At 31.2% G+C, this 25,076-nt stretch overlaps 1 protein-coding gene across 2 annotated transcripts; it reads right to left on the bottom strand.

Moving 5' to 3' along the window:
* Nucleotides 1-283: 283 nt before the first annotated feature.
* Nucleotides 284-15,415, bottom strand: LOC129984240 (leukocyte elastase inhibitor-like). 2 transcript variants are annotated; one of them, XM_056094074.1, is made up of 5 exons: nucleotides 15,333-15,374; nucleotides 9,736-9,809; nucleotides 8,019-8,304; nucleotides 4,514-4,947; nucleotides 284-1,579 (listed from the first exon to the last, which is right to left on the bottom strand). In XM_056094074.1, exons 2-5 carry the CDS (start codon nucleotides 9,774-9,776, stop codon nucleotides 1,063-1,065), a joined length of 1,278 nt encoding a protein of 425 aa, XP_055950049.1. In that variant the 5' UTR covers nucleotides 9,777-9,809; nucleotides 15,333-15,374; the 3' UTR covers nucleotides 284-1,062. The 2 variants fall into 2 exon arrangements, with proteins under 2 accessions (XP_055950049.1, XP_055950050.1); XM_056094075.1 differs by lacking the exon at nucleotides 9,736-9,809 and having other exon boundaries at nucleotides 285-1,579; nucleotides 15,333-15,415.
* Nucleotides 15,416-25,076: the final 9,661 nt, after the last annotated feature.

The raw sequence follows: 25,076 nt of genomic DNA, 5'->3' as shown, positions 1-25,076 counted from the left end.
ACGGAAATGCATAGCAGTACAATATAAGACTTCTAAAAGTTATATGCCAAACAAAATTTTTTGTTGAAGACGCCATCATTTTACAAAATATTTAATTAAATTTTCTAGCAACTCTTAATCCCGGTGAGCTAATGTGAGACGGCTAATATTCAATAAGCAAAACAGATGTAAGACTACGTCATCTTTAATATGGATCACAATTAAATGATTAAAAACATTTTGTCAAAATAATCATGAACATCGGGTTATACTTGAAAGGCTTAGTTGAAATTAAATGCAATCAAAATTTCTGACAAAACTGCTGATCGTCGTCGGTGTATAGAAAATAAAAATGCGCGTAAATGTGATCAAAACAGATACTCTTATAAATTGTTTTCCACCTTCATATTTTTAATCAAATGCATTTTTTTCTGTTTTATACAGCATCAAAAGAGAGTCTTTAAAAATTATTTAATCTCAATATTTTTTTTTTATCTTAGTCAATATTTTTAATCGCATTTGATACATCAGTTCTCTGCTAACAATTAGTTACGAATCTCTTTTGTTGGTTGCCATGCAATTAGTCTCAAACTAAATAAAAGAGTTTTACAGATATTTTAATGGACATTCGATAGATGGCAGATCAACGACTCCTGACTTAGGCAACAAACATAGAATAAAGAATAAATGTTCTCGAATAAACAAGAAATTTGGCGATATCTCTATCAGGAACCAAGCTTTGAGATTCCAATGATTTGTAAATTTTGCTTTAAAGACTATAAAAATTCGACATAAAATGAAATCCATTCAATCTAATGAACTCTCTCTTTAGAATCTTCTTCTTGGAATTAGCTCTCCAGTTGCTTTACGTTCAGAGCTTTGTGTCGCGCTGCTATTTAATGAGCATTTTGCTGCCAGTCAGTGCATAAGAATTAAGTGTAATTGCTCATTATCGAGTTTTTTCAGAGGAATATTCGTAACATTATAAATGTCTTGTGCATAGAAAAAATATTCTCAAAACATTATAAGAAGAACAACATTTTTTTTTTTCAAAATTATTTTATCAAAATTTCAAACTTATTATTACATTTGAGTCACACGGCCCATGAACAGGATGAATTTTGTTCTTCTGTCTAATATGACGAAAAAGAAAGGACGATCGGCAACGAAGTAAGTCATTTCCGATTTCTTAAGACGGAGGGAAATCGCAGCTGCTGCTTTGGTGCCTTCTTCATTAACTTCAATCACAGCTTTATGAAGAAATTCGCTGGTTGGAATAGTTACGTTTGCTATCATTCCAGAAAAATCACCGTCATCGAAAGTGGTTTTTAGGCCTAGTCTCTTCAATTGGGGAATTAAATTTCTGTAGAAATCGATTTTGAATTTTGGAATGATATAAGTATAAGAATCGTAAGACATCCGTCTCAAAATTTCATCAATGTATGTATGTGTTAACTTCTCTTCAAAAGATTTTAATCCATGTTCTGGCAACATTATTAGCATGACGATATTATCCTGAATATAAGGAAGTTCTAAAATTTCGCAGCCGCTAAGCGATGCTAATCCAGCACGATTGTACGTATGCATCATGGGAACCAATCTGTAAAAAAATTAAATGACAGCAATTAATAAATGGTCGTCATTTTCTGGAGCACAAAATATATATAATAGAAAGTAATCATCAATAAAATGCCTTGATATCAATATATATATAGATTGTTACATTTTCTACTTATTTTCAAAGACAGACAAAATTAGAAAAATGATGTTTTCGAACTTCGAAAGTATATAATAAATCGACTACTCCGGTCCGCCCTATAGCATACGGAAAAAATTTAATAACCGTACCGCCAAGACAACAAAACTGGCTGGAACAATGGTTGAGTACTAAGGACCATCACCGGCCACGGTATAACCCTCCCCGAAGGAAGTACATCCCGTCATCAATGGGAGGTGTCAGATCCCCCACCTTGGAAGGTGGCGAGAACCAACCACCATACCGGAAACTTCTCATCCTCATTTTTAAGGCCCCCCCCCGGTGGGAAAGTTTCAAAAATATCTAAAAATTCATCAGAATATCGAGCAAAATTTTTTTTAAGCTCACAATACGTTTTCATTGATACAAATAATTCGATTGCAAAAAATGAAAAGATACGTTTAAACAGGCTAGTAACTAAAAATATCGAGAGTATAAGGCTACATTTATATGATATGAAATAATAAAGGTACATAAAAATAGTATTTTAATTTATCAAAACATACAAGCAGCGAGAAATTTGAATGCTTATATAATGAAATAAAGATCAGACAGGAATCAGATACCTACGGGTTCTATAATGCATAATTGTGTCTCAAGTTAGAAATCTGCATTTAATAGAATAAAATATTAAATTTACGTAAAAAGAAAAAAAAAGATAATTGGCAGAGCCTATTTGATACTTAAATCCAATCTATATACCTAAAGAAGAAAATGCATAATTGATTTAAAATGTATTTTATCACAGCATAATTAAGTAACTCAAAAATAAATGCATTTTTAATACTGACGAAAAAACATTTTAATCTTAATTTGTAACCAGCGGGAGTGCCCTCCCTAAAATTTTCGCGCATACTCACTAGTAAACTTGTCATGACAGAAAACACGTTGCATGCATTGGGGTACAATAGTTACGAAATATTAGCCTTTGGCGTGAATTCAGGACTTTATTGAATCTATCATGTCAGCCAAGACGAGTTTTTGGACGATTAATCCACGGCATGCGGCGGTTAATAGTTTCCAAAAATCGAATTTATGTTTTACACTCGTTTTCTTCAATCGATTGAAAGAAAGATTTGATACAAAACTGCACTTGCAGTTACAAAACCCCATACATAATTAGATATATTTAAAACCTCTATATTAAGTTTTGAACAATCGCGTTTACATGTTTCTGAAAGTGCAGACCGACATACAGTCAACCTGTTTTTGGTTTTCCTTCAAATGTTGATAGGTTTCTACACTGTGTATGCTGAGATTGGGTATCTAATCTTATTTATATTGTTCTGATCATTTTGTTATTGTTGTTTCTAATGGCACTTGTCATAGACAAGCCCACTGACTTTAGAAGTTAGTGATTTTAAGCCAAGAGTGCGTCTCGTGTTTTTCAGTAACGCCATCTAGGTTCACGAGTACGACTTAGCTACACACACGTCACAACCCTTTTTACGAGGTGGACTTCATTCATACATATTCATTCACTCATCCACAGATCGACATTTAAACTTGAATCAGAGAACGATCACCCCTGATCTCGTACCCCCAGTGGTATTACTCTCGACATGGAGGACTTTGTGACCACGACAGTTTTATACTTGTGCCAGCCACTACACACATATGGAGAGTCTCCGGCCATGGGGGGGGGGGGGTCGAACTCGTAACCCAAGTTACGCGAATCCAACGCCCTACCAACCAGGATATCCCGGCCTAGAAGCATTTTGTAATTATCGTGTTAACCTATATTGGGACAGACGGACTTTCTCTGAACAGATTTTACTCAAAATTTGATAGAAATAAGCAAATTTGGTGTGAAGACCGCATACTAAATTTCAATCTTCTAGCTCAAAGAATTTTTGAGTTATTTTTGTCACAGACAGACGGACGGACATTTTCCAAAAATTTGTTTTTCAAACTGCTTTTTTTAAGGCAAATTTCAAGTTATCATGTGAGAGCATTATTATTTTTAAAGTCATTGTTTGTCGTGATTAATTTGAGTCATTAACCAGTTTAAACCGGTTTCAAACAATCACGTGACTATCAGATTACGCATGCGTCGATATTTAGAAAAAGGATTGGTTTTTTTCATGTCAAAATCAATCGAGCTCTAAAACTTTATTCCGAGCCAGATTTTTTTTTTCTAAAATTCGGTTTAAATTGGTATGGAATGATCAAGTGAATATTGTTTTGTGCAATCATCAACTTTTAGAGAAGCTATGGCTTTTTCTCATTTCAAAATCGTTCGAGCTCCAAAACGTTTTTTGCCAGCTAGAAGAATTGAAAATTATATATATATATATATATATATATATATATATATATATATATATATATATATATATATATATATATATATATATATATATATATATATATATATATATATATATATATATATATATATATATATATATATATATATATATATATTCGATACCCTTAGCTCTTTTGAGTGAGGTCATTCTCATTTTTTTCTCTAGACTTCTTAACTTCTTACGACCCTGTCCTTTTTTGGCCAGACAGGAGAATCGGCTAAACGGCTGGTACATTCGCGCCAAGTTGTAACTTTTTTTAGCGGTAAGTCGCCTAATGTGACAACCTTCTTTATCATTTTCTAATAACCCTACGATCAGAAATATTGATGCCTCAAAAGCGATAAATCCTTTATTTTCTGCCCGTGCATTTTGAAGCTGCAAAAACCCCAAAACAAATCTTGTTCTCGCATGGTAATAAATAAATGTCAAATCTTGGTTTGGTATTTTATATAGTAAGAGTACTTACTTGGCCTCAGACTTTTCACCATTGTTCAAAAATTCTCTCTCTTTAGTCATATCTGGACGAAACGGAAGTTTCCAGTGGCCTTTAAAATATACTGCATTTAAAATCATAAAAACTGTCTCAGAGTCTAAGTTATCAAGGAGTTGGGGAATTTTTCCATTTGTTTGCTTGTTCACCCAATTGTTGATGTCATTCTTAATCTCGGGTGCATTCGACGAAAAATCAACACTCGTTACATTAGCAAAATAGGCTTTTTGTGCTTTTTCCTTGAAACTTGACACTAATTCCAGTTTATTATCGACTAAAACTGCATTTGCTGCATTGAGAGTAAAGTTAGCAGATTCTTTTAATCCATGTGTCAAAAAACTCTGGAAAGCGCGATGAATACTTTTTTTGGTCATTCCTGCATCCTGATATCCAAGGACTTTTTCCATTTCCTGTTGAATAAAAAAAAACATTCATTTTTAATTACTTTTTGAATTTTCAGCAATTTCTTAAAATATTAAATACATATACCAACATATTCTGCCCTCTGAGCCTATTCTTGGCTTAGTGGGAAAAAGCAAAATATGAAATAGAGGAAAACTAAAAAATATGAAATAGAGGAAAATAGTCAAGTAGTCACAGTCATTGTTGCTTTCCAGCACAACAAGCTTCCTAATAAGGAAGATAATTTTACAGATAGTCCTAATAGATTTGAATAAATGCCATGGCGACAAGCGACAATTATTTGGCGACTTCGAAGACGATAAAGAAAGTTTCCGAAACTGTTAGAATTTTGGCGATAGGTCGTTTAGGAGAGAAGATACGATATCTTTCTAGAAGCTTCTTTGACATGTCACAGAAACTATAGATAAAAGATTACAGAGCTAAAGTGAATTGATATTGAATCAGTTGAGAGCAGTAGACGATTCGACAGACGTAAGCATTTGAGTGAAAACTCTTTCTTGCGAACGTTCTCTGAGAGCTTTACGCAGTTACGGTTATTTATTACCGATTTGCTACTTGTGTGCTCAGTGTATTGCAACTGCTGATCTTGTGTATCTTACATCGATTGTATTTTGTTACCTCTGCGCTCATGTTTTCTTGCAGAATAAAGAGTCGTTATTTGTTATCGAGGCTATTGAACGCTTTTACCATGCAACCCAACCCTTCATTTACCTGCATGAAAGGATTTTGGCATTTTTCGTAACCGTATTTTATCCTCTAGTTGAATTATTAACAAGCAAGTAGACCAAAACTGCTTTTCTATATGCCTAAATATTCTTAATTTTAAATATTTTGAAATAATGTAAATTTTTTATTAAATTAATTTTAGAAAGCGCTCAATTTTAAAAAAATTTATTTCCTACAGATGTAAAAAATACGCATTTTTTAAACCCACAAGAGTATTTTAATCAATTGTAAACTTCTAGGTGCCCATGAAATAAAACTGATTATATATTGTAAATAGTATGTCCATACCATTTAATTTGCGATTTGTAAATTGGTGCCAAAGGTGATCTTTGCAAATATTATTTTATCTATAATTTTTTAATGTTTTTGCAATTTATAGAGTCTTGTAAGTAATTCCCACTCATTTGAGGGTGTGGTCTGCATAGCAAACTTTTGTTTGTCTACCGACCTGCAACGGGCCCTAAATTCGACCTTTTAGGCTGGGTCAGTAAGGGTTTTAAAAAATTTTAAAGGCATTATTAAAAAAAATGACCGATCGATACAAAAAATTCTTCATTGCGGATGGGTTGAATGCAGACGGTTTATATTCCTTCTCATCAAGTGAAATGGACATGCGAATCAATTTCATTAATGTGGCCTTGAAAACCTACAAGTAGGAAATACAGATTGGAAATTAATCAGTTTTATACCTCGTATGCTACCTCGCTATGATAGACATCTTACAAATAGAAAATATCAAAGCCCTTTGGTATTATGAGTCTGATTTATTGATTTTGCTAAATATGTTAAATAAAGCGGTATTGCACCATTACTTATAATCTAATGGATTATTACATAATTAGAAAAAAGGATTTTCAAAAATTCATGAAAACGTCTTTTTTTTTTTTTTTTTTTTTTAAATTTTAGCGTTGCATCAAAAATTGTCACAACTTTCGCTGATTATGAAGGATTTCTAAATCAACATTTCTTTAAAACAAAAAGTAAATATTCAATATATTTAAAAGTAAATATTCAATTCAAAAGTAAATTCAAAAGTTCAATTCAAAAGTAAATATTCAAATATATGTAAATATTCAATGTAGCCTTTAAGAATTATCTTAGCTAAGTAAATATTTACTTCCCCTATAACTAATGACAGTATTTTTATAAAATGCATCTCAATGTGATCCGTTTTTTTTCAAAATACTTTCTGTAAACTCTTAAAAACTTTTAATAATCTGTTTATGTTTCCTGTGGTTTTACTCCTAATCAAATATGGGTGTGGTATCACCAAAACTTTCTCGCATACTCTCTAATAAATTAGACATACCAGAGAAAGCTTTTCTTTGTAATTACGTACAATAGTTACGAAATATCAACTTTTAGAGTGAATTCAGCAATTTTACTGAGTCTATCGTGTCATCTTTGGCGAGTAAATTGGCGATTAATCCTTGGCATGACATTAATAGTATACGAAAATCGAATTTGTGCTTTAGACACTTTTCTTTTCAACTGATTGTAACCAAGGCTGACATAAAACTGCACTTGTAGAAACAAAATCCGAAACTAAATTTTATATATTTAAGTCAGTCCGTTTTTTCGAATCATCACGATTACAAGTTTCCGAAAATACAGACTAACAGACAGTCAACCCGTAATTGGAAACGGCCGAAACTTTGACAAGTGTCGACATGACAGATGTTAAATATGTGTACCGAATTTTATCCATTTAGCTTCTCTTCGTTTTGTAATTATCGTATTAACTTATATTCGAACGCTGGACAGAAAGACTTCTTCTGTACGGATTCTGCTCAAAATGTGGCAGAAGTTTACAAATTTGGTGTGCATACCGTATACCAAATTACAATCGTCTAGCTGAAAGCGTTTTTGAGTTATTTTTATCACAGATAGACAGGCGGACAATTTCTAAGAATGAGTTTTTCGAACTCCGAATGTCTAAAACGTGCAGATTCGTCAAAATCTAGATTCCGAAATTTTGATGATTACTATACTTTCTCTATACTACTTATAAGAAGAAAATAAAAACAGTAAATAAAATCTAAAATACTTTACATAATTTGATGTTTGAATCGTACGGAAATATGTCAGATTAACATATAGGTTGATTAGAACTAAGGTGATGCAATGGAAATCCTAACTATGGCAAGAATGATAAGTTTCTGAGTTTTAATGTTTCCTCGTATTCTAAAGCATGTCATTTCTATAACTTTTTTTTTCGTTAAAGCTCTTCCAATAATGATATTTTAAAACTAAGCATCTTATATATAAATTCCTTAAAATATGTCATGGAAATAATTTTTAAGATCTTCTGAAAAATTGATCTAGTATTTACCTTTGCTGTGTTTCCTCCAGCTCCATAGTATAATAGGCCAAGTGCCATAGATATACTCAGAGGGGATATAAATATATTTTCGCTTTTATTTCCAGCCGTCAGTTGATGCATAAGGTCAAAGGCCAACTTGTTGTTGATAACTCCTAAATTTCGAAGACTTTCGCCATCTGTTTCTGTTGTTGCAGTTTCAGTTGATGCAGTTGATGCATTGCTGACAGACAGAACAGTCATAACAAATATTACTTTCCAAATGTTGTTTCTTAAGACAGCCATTTTGATTTCAAATCTGCAAAACAAAAATGAGAATTATTTGTCTTTTTCATTTGTAAAATCATAAAAACATTCAAAATCGTACAAAGAATTTTAAAGAATTCAAATATTGAATCAATAATAGAAGAAGCATTGAACTAATATAGAAAAAAAAATTATGCAACAAATGTTGGAGACACTTTGGTTTTTAGACACTGGTCTAAGTGTTTTCAGCTTAGAAATACATAAAAAAATTTATTCCAATAATTATTTTTTTTTAATTTCAGTGAGCAAGACTGTCTTTTATGAGTACTCAAGCTTCATGAAAAAATTTTCTTTTAAATCTCTGTTGGCTGAAGGTTAGTTACTCTCGATAGGTCTTTCTTGATACTCGGTTGGGTACTTAGTACGTCATTAGATACTCCCAGTAGGTCTTTCCTTGTGTTACATCATTTCTGGCATCGTCACTGTTTCAAATGGTTGAAAACTAAAAGAATGAATTTCAATCTAACCGCCAAAATGAGTAATAAAACCCCAATTAATACTTGGCTTATCTATCTGCTCTATCTAAAATCACTTCACTTTATTGCTTATCAATCAATCACTTTATTGCTTATTATCTCCGTCTTATATATTTTTCTATTGATGAAAATTATTCCCGGTTCTTCTTATTTATTTAATAAAGCCATTCTTTCTCTGGCCTATTTCGCTCACCAATAAGAAATCTCAATGAATGAAAATAAATAACACGATTTTTTTGGGTTTGTTTACATCTAGGCTTTAATTTAACTTCATGAAATTTCTGAGAGATTTTTCAGTCAAGTAGACGAAGTTATGAAAAGTATTATTAATTAAGCTGATGTGCATTTCATATTCACCAGTCAACTTATTTTTTAACTATTCTGTTGCTTCAAAATTTTCTGGTATCTTAACTGAATTGTTTTTTGATTTCATATTAAAGGTTAAGAGTTTCAAACATAATCATATCCTTACCTCTGTATAGTGATAATATCGGGGGAAAATAAGATTTAATTAAATATATTATTAAATACTTCATTTTTAACGCTTTTCTGAGGGTTTTTTTTTTGTTTGTCTGATAGTTTATCTGTTATGATTAAATTTTGCAATTAATTTTAAACTAATCACAACTTTTTTTACCGACAGATGGTTCTATGACAAGTATTTAGCAGTGGTTTTGATTTTATTAGTTTTAACGCGTTTTTATTAACTCTCTGTCTGTCTGTTCAGTACAAACTTTGTAATCGATTTCAAACTAACTTCCAGGTAATCATAGCTCAAAACTAGATAACAATACAATATTAACTCGCCTTTTTAACTGCTCGGTAGACATTTTGTCATAAGTTATAGCTCATCGGGAAGTTAGTTTAAAATTGATTTCAAAATTTTACATACACAACATTAAAAAGCAAATAAAAAAAGTATTATTATTATTAAAAAATGAATTTACCGCGTGTTTAAAACTAATAAAATATTTTCTCCTTGTCCCATACAGATTTCTGCGCTAAAAAGACTTTGAGCAATCTAAAATAGAATTATTGTAATTAATAATTTAGGATTTTTAATGACAAGGCTAGGATAAAAAGAGATTGTGCAGAAATTAATCTGAATAAAATAAGGCTATTGAAGCTAGTAATGAATGACTTATTTATGACAAATCCAAAATGAATAAAGCGGAAGAGCTCTTCGCTCAACTTCTTCCTATACCTAGGCAAAATACCCTTTTCTTTTTAGTTCATTTTCTATCCTCCTCTGGGTTCTCGGATCGTCCTGAAGGAAAGTATGGAAAGAAGTGCCAAATCCTCAAAAGTCACGGCAAATCCGCAAGCAAAAGTTAACTCCTCTTTCGACATTTGAGGGTAGTGACACATTTTTTTGCTTCGCAATATAAATTAGAAAGCTGAATATGCATTTTGGGGGTCTTTCTCTCAACCTTTTAGAACAAAAATTTGATATAGATATGTAATTGCAGTGTCAAGACCCCATACAAAATTTCATTAATCTAGATCGTTACATTGATGAATTATCGCCGGCGTCCTTGCATAGGGGTAGCAAATCTTCCCCGTGATCTGGCCATCCCGGGTTCGAATCCCGATTCGGACATGGTTGTTCTTCATCTGTGAGGTGTGTGAATGTGCCCCCCCCCGTAAAAAGGGGTTGTGCAAGCGAATGTGTGTGTTTCGTCTTCATATGAGCTAGAAGTCAGACTTCTGCCCTCTGGTGCTCAGGGGTCTTTACCTTCAGAAGCTACTAAACCTCCTTTCCGTGGTAATGAAGGACACGACATCATCATCAATGATGAATTATCACGTTCATGTACATGCGAATATACAGTTTAACAGAGGGTTCGCTTTCTGGATTTGCGCCAAAATTTAACATTCAGCCATTTACAATAAAAATGGGAAAGGCAATGTTCATTCAAAGTATTGCGTTTACAAATTATCAAATTCAAATTATCGTACGAATAGATAGACTTCTCTAGGGCATATTTTGTTCCAAAATTTGATATGAATCTATAAATTTGATATTTTTAGGTACCAAATGTCATCATTCTAATTCAATGTGTTTTTTAAATTCTCGTGTTTACAAACAGACCAACATAATTCAAAAAATTATTTTCAGTGATGTTTAAAACATAGACTCGTTAAAATAAAGATGTTTAATTTTTTTACAGTTATAATACTTTTTCTACCTATCCTGCAGTTTATTTGATTGTTTTTTACTTTGTATTTTCTTAGTATACGAAGGAAAAAGGAGCTCTACTTAAAATAATCTGAGAAAACCAAATTATGACTGTTGAAATATGTGATAGGAAATCAAAAAACATGCAAAAGCGGAAGAATTCGTCACCCATCCTGCTGTATCATACACAGATCACATTTAACCACGTATATTAAAAAAATGAAAAAGGAAATCCGATGTGGTTGAAAAAAATCTAATTCATCTGTCTGAAAATAACTAAGACAAAAAGAGAACCGTTGGTTAATAATCACCATTTAATTAGATCATCGAATTATGATGAATCATTCCATATCTTTCTGAATTAAATCAATTAAAGATAATCACTTTTTAGGGTGCAATCAAGCCGCAATCTGCAAAATTGAGACGAGCAAGTAATTATTACAAGAATTGTGGAACAGCAGAAACCTCAGTTTTTTTCATTATGTAAATTTGAATGGTTAATTAATTTTATTTTGCGTTAAATACTTAAATCCAGGAAGAATCTATAGCAATTTTTCTTTAAAAGCTGTATATGAGTAAGCTATTTAAAGCTCTATACATTTTTTTTAAAAAAATCTTAACATTAGGTCTCTTTTTTGGGAAGAGGGAAAAATTTTTCACATGCTAAGTCTTTCCTTCTAATATCAATGTTTTTCTGTACACATATGTACTTACAAAATGTAGGCTATTCCAACCATATTTTATAGCTTAAGGAAAGGCCTATAAAAGTGCGGTACCAGGAATGTTAGAAACATTTTAAACTTTTATCCTATGGAAAAAAATGTTATGAATCTAAAATTTAAAAATAAATAATAAAAAAATAATAATTAATATTAATAAAAAATTAAATAAAAATAAATTTTATTATAATTGAATTTTAATAAAACTTCTTAAATCCACATGATTTCTTTCAATAATTTTAAGTTGTATATATTGTTAATAATTATGAAGGAAAATGTTTACATAATTTCCATGGCCCCGATGTTATTCTGAATCATCTTTTCCATCTGATTCATGCTTTAAGAAGTCCGAATTTCGAATTAACATTTTAAGAAACAATATTTTTTTCTTAAGAATATCAATAATATAATTCTCATTTAAAAATATTGTTCACCTTAAGATGGATATAATAGAACCAATTCTTTCTATATTAGCAATATCTGTTATAACCTCAGAACCTTTTTAGCATTCAAAATTATTGAAAGTTTTCTGAGATGTCCTATATAAAGGAGTTCGGTTACATGCAGCTGTTTTAATTTCAAGAAATAAACAGCTGCATAATAAACAGTTTTACAACAGATATACAAGTATCGAAAAAGAAAAATTTGAACTACTTTTTACTGTAAACAAAGTAAGAAAAATGGATTTTGTTTGCAAGCAATTTTTAAAAATATTGATAAATTATATTCGATTGTGATTATTTTTATATTAGCTATATCATTGATAATTAAGAAGAAGATTATTTTAATCCTGCATTACACTGTCATTTTATTGATAGCCTCAGTATGTACTGTAAAGAATTTGACCCGAAAATTGTCAGAAGATAGACGTCAGCACCGTATTGGTGTAGATCAAAAATATGATGACATCACTCGTTTGACAGACGAAGATTTCTTTCGGCGAGTAACGTGGTGTTGTGCTATATGATGTTGTGTGGTGTTATGTGGTGTTGAAAGTAAAAGGCATTGGTGCCTTGTAATGGTGTTCTATCTTGTGTATTAAGATAATGGTCGTGGGAATGGATTTACAAATATTGTAATGTATGTTTCCTATTGAATGCTTTTTATGTTATGTGTCTTACGTTGTGTGTTTCGTCCGACTGTGATGGTATAAATAAACAAATTTACAAAACAAATTTGGCCTAATCACTGTATTTTGATGACATCATAATACACTAGAAGATTGACTCCGGGGGGGGGCACCTCGGAATGAGGATGAGATGCTTCCGGCATGGTGGTTGGATCTCGCCACCCTGGAGGGTACACTAATAGGTGGGGAATCTGACTCCCTCCATCGATGACGGGACGTACTTCCTTCGGGGAGGGGTGTACCGTGGCCGGTGACGGCCCTTAGGACTCAACCACAGTTCCCTCCAATGTTGCTGTTGCGGCGGTCCGGTCATTCAGTTTTTATGGTTTAAATACGTGTGCCTTCGTGGCGGGTCGGAGAGTTAGATGGCTGACTTACACTGGAAGATTTAGGTATTTTGTCTATCTAGACAGCACACATTATGGAAAGAATCCGATCACTGCGGCTGCGCAGAAGCGAGTGATCCGTTTCATTATGCCACCTAGCTGCCCTCTCACCACATCTTTTCAGCTTAGCAAAACCACCCACAAATTCGAATGAATATGGCGGATCAAAGTGATGACAAACAAAATGTCCAACATCTAAAATAGAAATCTTGTGCGGTTTCTGCAAGACAACGAAGAATTGATCTCCCCAAACCCAAGCCCAGAATAAATTTTTGTCTCCTACCCAATCAAGTCCTTCTCCAAGAAATATTAACTTCGTCAAAATTCCTCAACACATACTCCACACCGAATTATCGTATTTCATTATTGCTTTGTGTATAGTATTTATTTTTTGAACCTTAACATTTTTTTCTTCTTAATAAATATTTCCCCCTGTATCCTTTCAAGCAACAGGGAATCCTAGAGATTCCAAGTTCGGGGATATTCTGTGGCAAAGAAAAAAAAAGAAAAAGAAAGTAAACATTATAGAGCCCCTCTTTTAATAAAATGGCCAATTTAGTTTCAGATTTCACCGTATTGTTAACATGTTAATGCTTTATTTTATTAAATTTACCTGTATACGTTTGTTTTTATTTATTTTTTTATGACTCGAGACGACCAATCATCCGTGTTTGTGCAAAATATTATTGCAGCAGATTTTCTAATACACCGAAAAAAAATCGTATTATGATGCTGTTTAAATCTCAATTTAGCTATCTTTATTTTATTTTTATAATTTAACTCTTAATTATATAGCGATGATAAAATTGGAATTAGTAATGTCGCAACGAGCTTAAATATAAATCCGGTAGCTAGAGCATTCAAAAGTATTGTTGTAAAGTATGCTAAAAAAATTTTATAGTTAAAAGGTAAATTGTTTTGATTGTATGTCCCTTTGTGGCACTTTTGTGACATATTTTATCGTACTTCCTTGAACCAGGATGACTGTATCATCAGCAGAAGATGATATTGATATTCTAAAATAGATCTGAAAATGCACTTGTATTCCTCGAAAAAAGCAGGCAAAATCTTATTCTGATGCCTTTTTTGTCTCAATTAATCTGTCTTGATTTTACTTTTATAATTTAACTCGTATTTATACGGCGATAATAATTTGCTCACAAAAAATTCAATTAAAAATGTGTCGCAAAGAGTGTAAATTTAAATCCTGTAAAACATTGAAAAGCATTGTTGATAACTGTACTTAATTTTATTTCCTTTGCAATTAAAGGGTGCATTTTTTCTATTCTGAGACCTGCTGGGGCATTCTTGTGACATATTTTATCATATTTCCTTGAACCAGGATTTACGATGATTTAGATGAATGGCATCATTAGCGAAGAAAATGATACAAATCATCTAAACTAGATCTGCGAATTCGCCTAGTATTCATCGAAGAAAATGAACAAAATCGTATTACTATGCTGTTTACTCAATTAATCTGTTTTTTATTTAATTTTATAATTTCACCCTTATTTTTATAGCAGTGATAATATGCTCACAAAAATGCAATTAATAATGCCGCAACGAGAGTAAATATAAATCCGAAAATTGAAAGCATTGAAAATTATTGTGACAAAATTGCTTAATTTATAATAACTCATAATAAAAATGTGGAAAAAATATAAGGAAATAAAATGAGTAACACAAAAAAGCTTTTTTTTAATTTCGAAGTCAATAAAAAATTAAAAAATGGCTTTTGTACAATCAAAGGCTTAGAAGTTGTTGAGAAAAAAGGTTAAGATTTTGATTAGTTTATATTTGAAATTGTGATAAAAAAATTGAACAAAAATATTTTTCTTAATGAGATTTACTAGCCAAATTTCGGAGCTCTAAGTACAATGGTTTACCCTGAACAGCGTTTTGAATCATTTTTTTTCACTATACATGTAATACTTTTTAGATAGTATGACAACCAATAATACCAAAAATTATCATGTAAAAATAATTTAGAAAAGTTACCAATTTAAATCTAGCTATAGCATCTTTACTTTTTTTATAGAATAAAACTAACGTAAAATATTTAAAAAAACTGAACTAAACAAAATGACATATCTGACTTACATTCACCAGCCTTTTCAAGTTTACATACCTAATTTAATTCATACGAGAGCATCAACTCCTTCCAGCTTCATGAATTTTTCGAGAACTTTTAATCATCCAAAACGCTTATATATCTTTATTCTGAGCTATCTGGCTTGTTGCCAACAATAGGTAATCTTCAATAATATATTTTTTTCTGTTTTACGCAAATTTACTTTTAAATTTCAAAACTGCATATCCTCGTATATTACGTTATTAAAAAAAAAAAAAAGGATAATGTGTAAACGCGTGCACAAACACAAAAAAACGAAAAATCTACGTTGCTAAAAGCCAATTATTTGAATTGAATAACTTCAAACAATTAGAAATGAGATATTAAAAGGGATAAACCCTGTCGAACAGATGAATAAAAAAATTCTACCTTGGCAGATTCCAGTTATTGTGATGGAATAACTTTACGCAATTAAAAGTGAGATTTTACAATAAATAAATATTTTTTTTTTTACTTCTTATTTATGAAATGTACAAACAGAATATTGCAATCATCGAAAAATGTGATTTTGAGATTTTAATGAATTTAGTCAAGAGTTCGAAGAAATCGGTATTTGGAAATACAGTGTTAGTCAGAAATACACTTTAATGATGTGACGATGTGTAAAGCGTGAAATACACTTTAATGATGTAATTCCGGTAGAGGCATTAATTAGCAATTAAGGAATGCTTCGATAGGATATAACAAAAAATAGATAGATCCTTAACTTTCGTATTTTTAAATAGCAGCAATTTATTTTTGTATTTTATTTTTCTGTTTTGTAATTTTTTTGTTGTTATTCATCATAATTGTTCTCATTTACGGACAACTTAATTTTGTTAATGTATTATTTTTGTCTTCAAAATATTTTCAATTCAACTTGATTGTATGTTGAAGCAATTTGTTTCTCATGAATAGCTTGCTGTATGAAATATCTCTTTGTTTGAAATCTCACAGGTGGCTCTGCTAGACGAACTCAGCTTTTGTACCAATGTAAAAATCTCCCTTTAGATTTGTATCAATAAATGTCAAGAGCCTGACAAATTGGATGGTGGTCAGAGCGATAAGTACTAAAGGCGCGTCCTCCGATGTCTTACCCATTTCATGCCCTCTACACGTTTAAATAATTGAATGATTGTAATAATTAAGTAATGAAGTAAAAGGTAATGAAGTATTATTACATATGTATATATGTAAACACGAAAAATCAAAAACGCATTGAGCTAGACAGATGGAATACCAAATATGTAGATATTTATCCTAATACTAAATCCATAGATACTTCAGATACAAAAAAAATTTATACGAATACGTTTACGAAGTCTACTTGCCTGTCCATAAGCATATGAATATGTTATCTCAAGAATATGAAGCGCAAGTTCGATAAATTTGAATACATAATTTTAACGCTGGAAATGGAGATGTATATTAAATAATTTTGATTAAATTTGCCAATTAGATTATCAACCATCTGCTGTTATTGTTCTTGTTTTGTATGGATACAAATATAATAACTCAATGACTTCAGTAAATTAAATTTGGTTGGCCGTATTGGCGCTAAAATTGTAAATATGTATTGAAATTTGAACCTAATCTATGAAGAGAAAAGCATCCATTTATATCACAAAATACAAAATTCTGTGTAATAAATCATAACAAATGGACACTGGACTTGGGAACGAGACTCGTTTTTGTGGACTGGTCATGACTTTGAAGGATTTTTTTTACCTCCCTCCCTAAACCCCCGGGGGGGGGGGGCACCTCAAAATAAGGATGAGATGCTTCCGGCTTGGTGGTTGGATCTCGCCACCCTGGAGGGTACACAAATAGGTGGGGGATCTGACTCCACCCATCCATGACGGGACGTACTTCCTTCGGGCAGGGTTGTACCGTGACCGGTGATGGCTCTTAGGACTCAACCACAGTTCCCGCCAATGTCTCTTTTGAGGCGGTCCAGTCATTCAGCCTTATGGTTTAAATCCGTGTGCCTTCGTGGCGGATAGGAGAGTCAGTTGGTTGACTTACCTCCCTCCCTATCTTTAACCCATGATATATTTTGGAGATATATTCTGGAGTATTAAGATACAGACTGATATATCATGTGGTATTTGTATTAAGGTATAAACTGTAATAAGGTGAAACGGAGATATTGTCTAAGTATACGAGAAAGTCGAGGAGAGAATGCTGCGGCTAGTTTTATATATGATTAAGAAACAACAAGCGTGAGATGTCTCACTTAAACTTTTTCACATCCATTCTAATGAATATGCATATGTATTATTAACCGTATGCCATTGGTGAACAATAATTACAAAAGAACCTATTATAGTGCGATCTTTGGCAAATTTTTGGCGATTAATCGCTGGGATGCGGTTAATGTGCAAGTACCAGAAAATCAAGTATATATTTTGAAGGCTTTTTGCCTATTAAAATCAAACGTTTGAAATGGGGAAGAGTCACAACTGTAGTTACAAAATCACATATCAAATTCCATACAGTGTAATAAGGGATTGCAATACCGGTATACCAGGATACCGAATACCGGTATTTTGAGCCCTTTGTACAATTTTGTAATACCGGTATTCACAAGTTTAAATACCGGTTTTTCGGTATTTACTAGAAATTTTTAAAATTGTCTCCACTATATGTTCAGAGATCGCCAACATAGCAAAATAGTATACGTTTTTGGTTTTATGTCTCCCTAACGGGAGAAATTAATTAACTAATTAATGGATTAATTAATTGCTTAAATCTAAATTAGCGAAACATGGATTATCCCTGAAAGAAGAAATTGTATCCATAATGACTGATGGAGCAACAGTTATGAAAAAAGTTGGAAAGTTGATTGGTGCAAATCAGCAATTGTGCTATGCTCATGGAATTCAGGTAGGAATAATAAATGTATAATACCAAAAAAATAAAGAACAGAAAAATCCATATACTGTAGATATAGAAACTTCGGATTCCAACTTTGAAGAGAATAAGAGTGAGAGTGATATTGACAATGAAGATAATAATAATGTAATTGTTAAAGAAGATATTGCTAATGATGATGAAATATTAACACATCAAGAATTGCTTCCTATAATTTATAAAGTTCGAAAAATTGTTAAGATATTTAAACGTTCCCCTATAAAAGATGACATATTACTAAAATACATACTAACTGAAAATAAAACATAAAATATTTTAATATTAGATTTTAAAACACGTTAGAACCGTTTACTCCTATCAGCACACATCACACTAGAACAGCACATATCACTATCTGAAGATTATATATTACATTGAAAAATCGCGCAGAAGAAAGGCATATCGAAATAGAAAATGTCTTATGATATTTACATAATTATAATGATTTTAAAAATGAAAATGAAAAAGAAGAAAAGAAAAGTACCAATTCAAATCTGATTAAGTTTATAGTAAATTTTCTTAAAATTTTTTACTCACAAACCTATCCACATCCAAAAGAATTCGGTTCAGTTATCGAAGATTATGATGACACTAATGTCGATAGTGAAAAGGAATTGTCTCTTGAACAAAAATTAGAATTAGCGATAAATAAGAAAATTTCAACGAACCAAAATACAATACAGAAATCAGCTGTATCCAAAACCATCCGATAAGAAATCGATTTATTTGAAGATAAGGGATTTAGAGGTAAAAACTTGGAGAAAGTATTTAGCGCATTGATTACAGTACCACTAATTATCGTAGATGCCGAAAGAGCGTTTTCGACAGCTAGTAATTTTTACACAAAATTACGTTCCACACTTAATGACAGTACAATCGATGCATTATGTTCTTTAAGATCACATTTCAAAAAGTTGTATTAGTACCACAGACTGAATAGTGATATTTACAATTTTTTGTGATTTATATAAATAAGTTGTTCCTTTACTCTTTTGTGATTCTTTATATACTGTTATAATTTATAAGTTACAAATTATTTTTTGTGATATTTACCCTTTCTAATAAAACTGGCAAATAAAACAAAGAAACACCCGTGTTTTCTTTCTTTTTCTAAAATTTCTAATACCGGTATTGAAACCGGTATCCCGGTATTAAGATCTAAAAAATACCGAATACCGGTATTGAAATTTTGGTCCGGTATTGCAATCCCTAAGTGTAATCATTGCGGTTTTGAGTTATAAAATTTGTATACTTGTGAAAGTATAATGTTAATCCTGCTTTAGGTTAAATTGTCTAGCAAGTACAGCACCAATATACATATATAGACATTCGTCTTTATTATTGGCTTAGATTAGAATTTTCTAGGATTACAGGATTTCTTGAAATAATTTTGTTTCAAAGAGCAAAATGAACTAAATAGAACTATGTGATCCTTCACCCATGACGAATCACATGATTCATATAAGTGTTTTATCTATCCTGTCAATTTGCTTCGTATGAAAAATGAGGGCTCTGTTATTAATGTTGTAATCAAGATACTGAAGCGTCTGGCACTTTTAGTCGACTAAAGATGAAAACAAAATGTGTTATTTCCGAAACAAAGAAAATCAGTGGTTTAGTGCAATGAATACATTAATTTAAATCAATATGCAATAAATTGTTTTGTTTGTATTTCATCATATATATGAGCACAATCATTTGTTTTGAATGTTGACTAAGACTGCAAAATTCATACACATAGCTGGATATTTCTTTTCAATTAATTCCTTTTCCTTCTTAATGGGGAAAACAGCAACTTTTCCTTTTATTTTTCATTTTGAATTATGATATCCTTTTATGTTATTTAAAAACGAAATTGATATGTAATGGAAAAATAAAATGTTAATATCAATTATTTAGTAATAGAAGGCTTTTCTATCAAATTGGGAAAGATATTTCACTTGGAGGTTGTTCGCAGTTTTATTTTAGAATTTATACTTTCAGATTATATTTTGTCTTATGGGCATCAAAAAGTGGAGTTTGAATTCATAATAACATCAATGTTTTTTAAATTTTAAATCTAATGAGATGCAGAAAATAATGCAATATACTGTCTTTTGAACTTGTACATAAGATATATCCTTTTATTAGCATACGATCGACAGCAATAGATTTCCAGATAGACAGCTAGAACGAGGGGAACCATTGGTTAAAAAAATGATATTAGCCTAATTCTGAATAAATAAATTTGAAAAAAAAAAAGAATTTTATTAATCATGAAATATTAACTAAAATTATTTATGACATATAGTTGATAGTGTTCTTATATGCTTCATTAAATTCAGTTAGTTATTGCAGTAATAGCAAACACCGAGCGAATCTTAAGAAATAGAATGTAATGTGCATGCGTGCGTGCGTGCGTGTGTGTGTGTGTGTGTGAAAGCTCTTTTAAAAGGCAAAGTATCTTCCACATTCCAAAGTATATCTGAGCCTATTGGCACAGATAAACTTTGGAACGTGGAAAAGCGCACCTCGTACCCATTTTTTTATTTTAATCAAAATTAAGCAACATTTTAGTATTTTTCCACGATAATTACTGGAAATATTATAGAAAAAAAATTAATTTTACATCATTTTAAAATTTTAAAAATTGCCGTTTTAATGATACCAGTTTAATTGTCGTTCAATTTCTTTCTGAATTTCAGTAATTTTGTTAAATATTTTTTTATGAAATTTTCAATAAAAAATTTCATTATTGTAATGAAATTCAATGTTTTCATTATTTCATCTAATATTTAATTTGGGGATTTAATTGTTGAACGCCAAGGAAGGAAAATTCTTCTAGTCAACAGCGTAGCTTACATACGCAATTAGAAGGCGAAATTACACTACTGCAAAATACAATGTGCAGGTTTGAAATTTAAAAAAAAAAACAACTCATACAGTGTCTAATTGCACTTTTATGACATGGGACTAGATTCTAATAAGAATTCATACATTGAATGCGCAAAACGCAAGTTAAAGCTTCGAAAATAACATGGCTTTAATGTCTATCACAATCTGATGCTTAAATATATTTTATTGATGGAATCATGAACAAAAAAATATGCATAGGAGATTTAATTGAAATTATTTCCAGTCAATCAGCTAGTTGATCGTCAAAAGCGAATAGTAATAAAATGAATAAAAATTTATGCATTTCCACAAAGATATAAAATAAAAAAAATAACCTAAAATAAATCAGTAATACGTTGATTAAGTTTTAAAAATGTGTTGAATTGCGTAATTAAATTTATTAGCTTATTGAAAGAAACGGATCTCATACTATTCATTACATAAGACTGGCTGGACTGGTGGTCTAAATCCACCATTGAAAATCGATCCTCTATATATCGAGTTTGAAGATTTTGAGAAAAAATTCTATATATAGAAATTCAATATAGAAAAAGGCATACTGTAAATTTAGCAATTTTCTTATTAAAAATAATATCGCTTAGTTGTATGCGTTATATTTTCAATAAGAAATAATAGCGCAAATTATTTGTACAGGTTAACGAAGCTTTTTAAAGAAAAATATACAAATAAAAATGGTTTTCGAAACTGCACTATAATATTTGTTGAAATTTTATATTTTGGTCCCGCTTTTTCATTTTCTCTCCCTTTTTATACATATTTTATTAAACTGAGCTTCTCTTCAATTTTATTCTTCGATTCTTCTCTGAGATTCGATTGAGCTTCTCTTTTTTATTATTATTATTATTATTTAGAACCAGGCTTATAATAAGAAAAATCCAAACTGACCGAAATTTAAAATAAAATATTCGTTCCAATTTAGGAAAATTCTGTAGAATAGAAGCTATGTCGCAAAGGCAAGTATTTATAACTGTTAATTAATGACTACCGGTATTCCAAGAATTTCTTTGCAATAAAAATCAGTAAAACATTTTCCCCCTTTATTTAATATCTGTTCTTTCTTAGAAACGAAATATACGATTTTTGTTTACTCTAATAGACGTACGGAGATATTTCAAATTGTAAATTTTTGTGTAATACATAGCAATTTTATTCAATATACAAAAATGACGTGTGTTTTTTTTTTAATTCAAGATTTCTGAAATAATTTCCATGTATATATATGAAATAGTATCTTTTAAATCCAATTTAAACGCGCTCTTTATTCACTTAGAATGAAATAAATCAAAATTAGGTAAAAAAAAAAAAAAAAAAAAGTAACTAAAAAATAAAAGAAGTAAAATACAAGAAAACTATGTAAATTTTTTTTAAACCGTTTTTGATAAATTCTCCATTCTAACTTTTACTGATAAAACGTGCTAGCATTATGTTTTAAGCAAGCTTTTAAATTTTTGATGAATAAACCTTGTTTTATAAAGAAATTTATTTAGGCGTTTAGTGTCTTTAATATCTAAAAGTTAGTATTTTTAAACATAACTCTCACACACACACAAAAGAAGGAAAAAAATCAATAGCAAATCCCAGTTAAGAGTGAAATTGTTTTCTCTTTGACTTCAAATTACATTCTAAATTTAAAATTGCAATAAAATGTCATTAACTGAAATGGCAACCTAAACTTAGATTTAGAAATGCGCATTTCCTTTTGAGTCAAATGTTGAATCACCTTAATTTACCCACGGATTTCGAAGTTGTACTAGTCCAGAGGATAACCCGCCACTTACGAGCCAAGAGGCCTTGAACCTCAAAATGTAAGGGGGCAATAAAAAACTACAAAAAGGTAGTTTTGAAAGAATAAAGAACATGCGATTAGTGAGCTTCATCCCTCCCCCCATCACCACCTCTTTTTACTTTAATAGTCAGACAGAATTAATTTCGGTTTCATTTATAAAGCAGAAAATCGATTTGTTGAATACTGGCAGACTGCAGGTGTACAATATTGGGAACTACAATGCATGATACAGAAACACGATATTGGCCAATATAACAGAAGTCTTATATTTTACACTCTTTCAATATTGTACAAAATATTTTGGAGAATATTTTTTTTTCTTCATTTTACAGTACTATACAATTTAATGCATTTCTTGTGAAACAGTTAGATTACATTACTAAAACAGATTTGACAGTAGTCTCATCACAACAGTGATCAATGCTATTAATATCTGTGACACAATTTAGCAGTAACAATGCTTTTAAAAACTGTGCTGCCTGAGAAATGATGACGAATATTTTACGAGTGGTTATTACGTAACCAATATCAAAAAATCACAAATACCAGTGATAAATACTTTTCAAAGAGAGGTGTGATTCAAATCCTTGATGCGATCTTACTGGTGATATTTCGATTACATGTCTTGGATCACGATAGAAAGTAACAATTGACACGGTCTGTCCAATGGAAGTGTGGCAGATTGGAATGAGCGAGGATAGAACCTGGGACCTTGTGGTTCGCAGCCCAATAACATAACCACGATACAAAAGCAATAACTCGGGTAGCGTCGCTGTTAACTGGCTTATAAGTCTTCACCACAAACTATCCCTGCAGTTAGTCGGAGGCGAGACGAACGATATGGCTGTTGCGTGGTGACGTATTAGCTGTTGATTCTAATATGCCTGTACCCATTTGAGTAACGGTAGGCATTATGGCGAGCGTGTGTGGATGAGTGGTTGCTGTTTCTGCGTCAAGTGAGTCTGACGACTTTGGTTTGCTGTGGGTAAGTGACACCACAACAGCTGTACGAAGGTTGAAAGTTCATTGTCCGAGGTCACCAATGTAGTGGATTTGTTATGAGCGAGGATAGAACCTGGGACCTTGTGGTTCGCAGCCAAGTAACATGACCACAATGCAATTGCTCGGGTAGCATAGCTATTAACTGGCTTGTAAGCTTTTACCACAGAAGCTCTTGAACAAAATAGAAAAATAGAAATCTGTGAATGGGTTGAAAAGTGAACAGACCGGTTATTCTTGGAATTGTCGTATCATTGAATTGCATATCACTGAAAGTTATCGGAGCGGTGACTTCACTGGAAAGTGTGAAGTCGCCGCTCCACTTCATGGGAGTGACCTTGACTTTCCGATATTCGCATTAGACAATGCACTATTCTATAAAGATCATTTTTAATTGCTTGTGACATGATTTTGTTTGCATATATTCTGTGTACTGCTGGCTCCGTCTATTGGTAGAATATAGAACTAAAGTAAACTTTTTAAAGAAATGACATATATATTTAATTCAAATTTTTTAGAAAATGGTTTATTCCAATAAAAAAATCAAATAAATAGTTTAAAAAAATCAAATTTAAGAAATAAGCTGAAATAGATAAATTAATTCAATCACACTTTACTTAAATTAGTAAATTAAGTATTAATTACAATTAATAAATTTTATATTTAATACTAAGTAATAATTTTTAATTAATGATATGATTGAAATAACAGATATTTGGAACAAATATTTAGAAATAACAATATCAAAATTATTTGTTATTCAAAAAATCGTGGATTATGCATCTCTATTAGAAATCTGTTACATGCTGTCATTATTGTTAACACAGCTTTTGGTGTCAATCAGTATTCACAATACTGCTTTGTCAATCAGTATTCATAATACTGCTTAGTTTTGCCCTAATAGTTTGAGGTGCTATTAGGAAATTTAAATGGAAGACAACTGTTTTCTTCATTAGCATCTCTGAAATAAGCCACCGATTTAAGCATTCACGATTAAAGGAGAACAAAGTTCTAAAAATACGAAAGCCAAACGACAGCACAAATGATCTATATTCGCCAAATAAACAAAATAGAAAAATCTATCGATAAATAAGAGTTAAATCTCCACTTTTAAAGCAGTATGTGAATTTTTCTCTTATCAAGAATATTATTATCATATAGTATTAATC

The sequence above is a fragment of the Argiope bruennichi genome, chromosome 9 (assembly GCF_947563725.1).
Source record: "Argiope bruennichi chromosome 9, qqArgBrue1.1, whole genome shotgun sequence".
NCBI lineage: Eukaryota > Metazoa > Arthropoda > Arachnida > Araneae > Araneidae > Argiope > Argiope bruennichi.
Note: the sequence above shows the minus strand (reverse complement) of the source record. Positions and strands in the feature narration are given on the sequence as shown.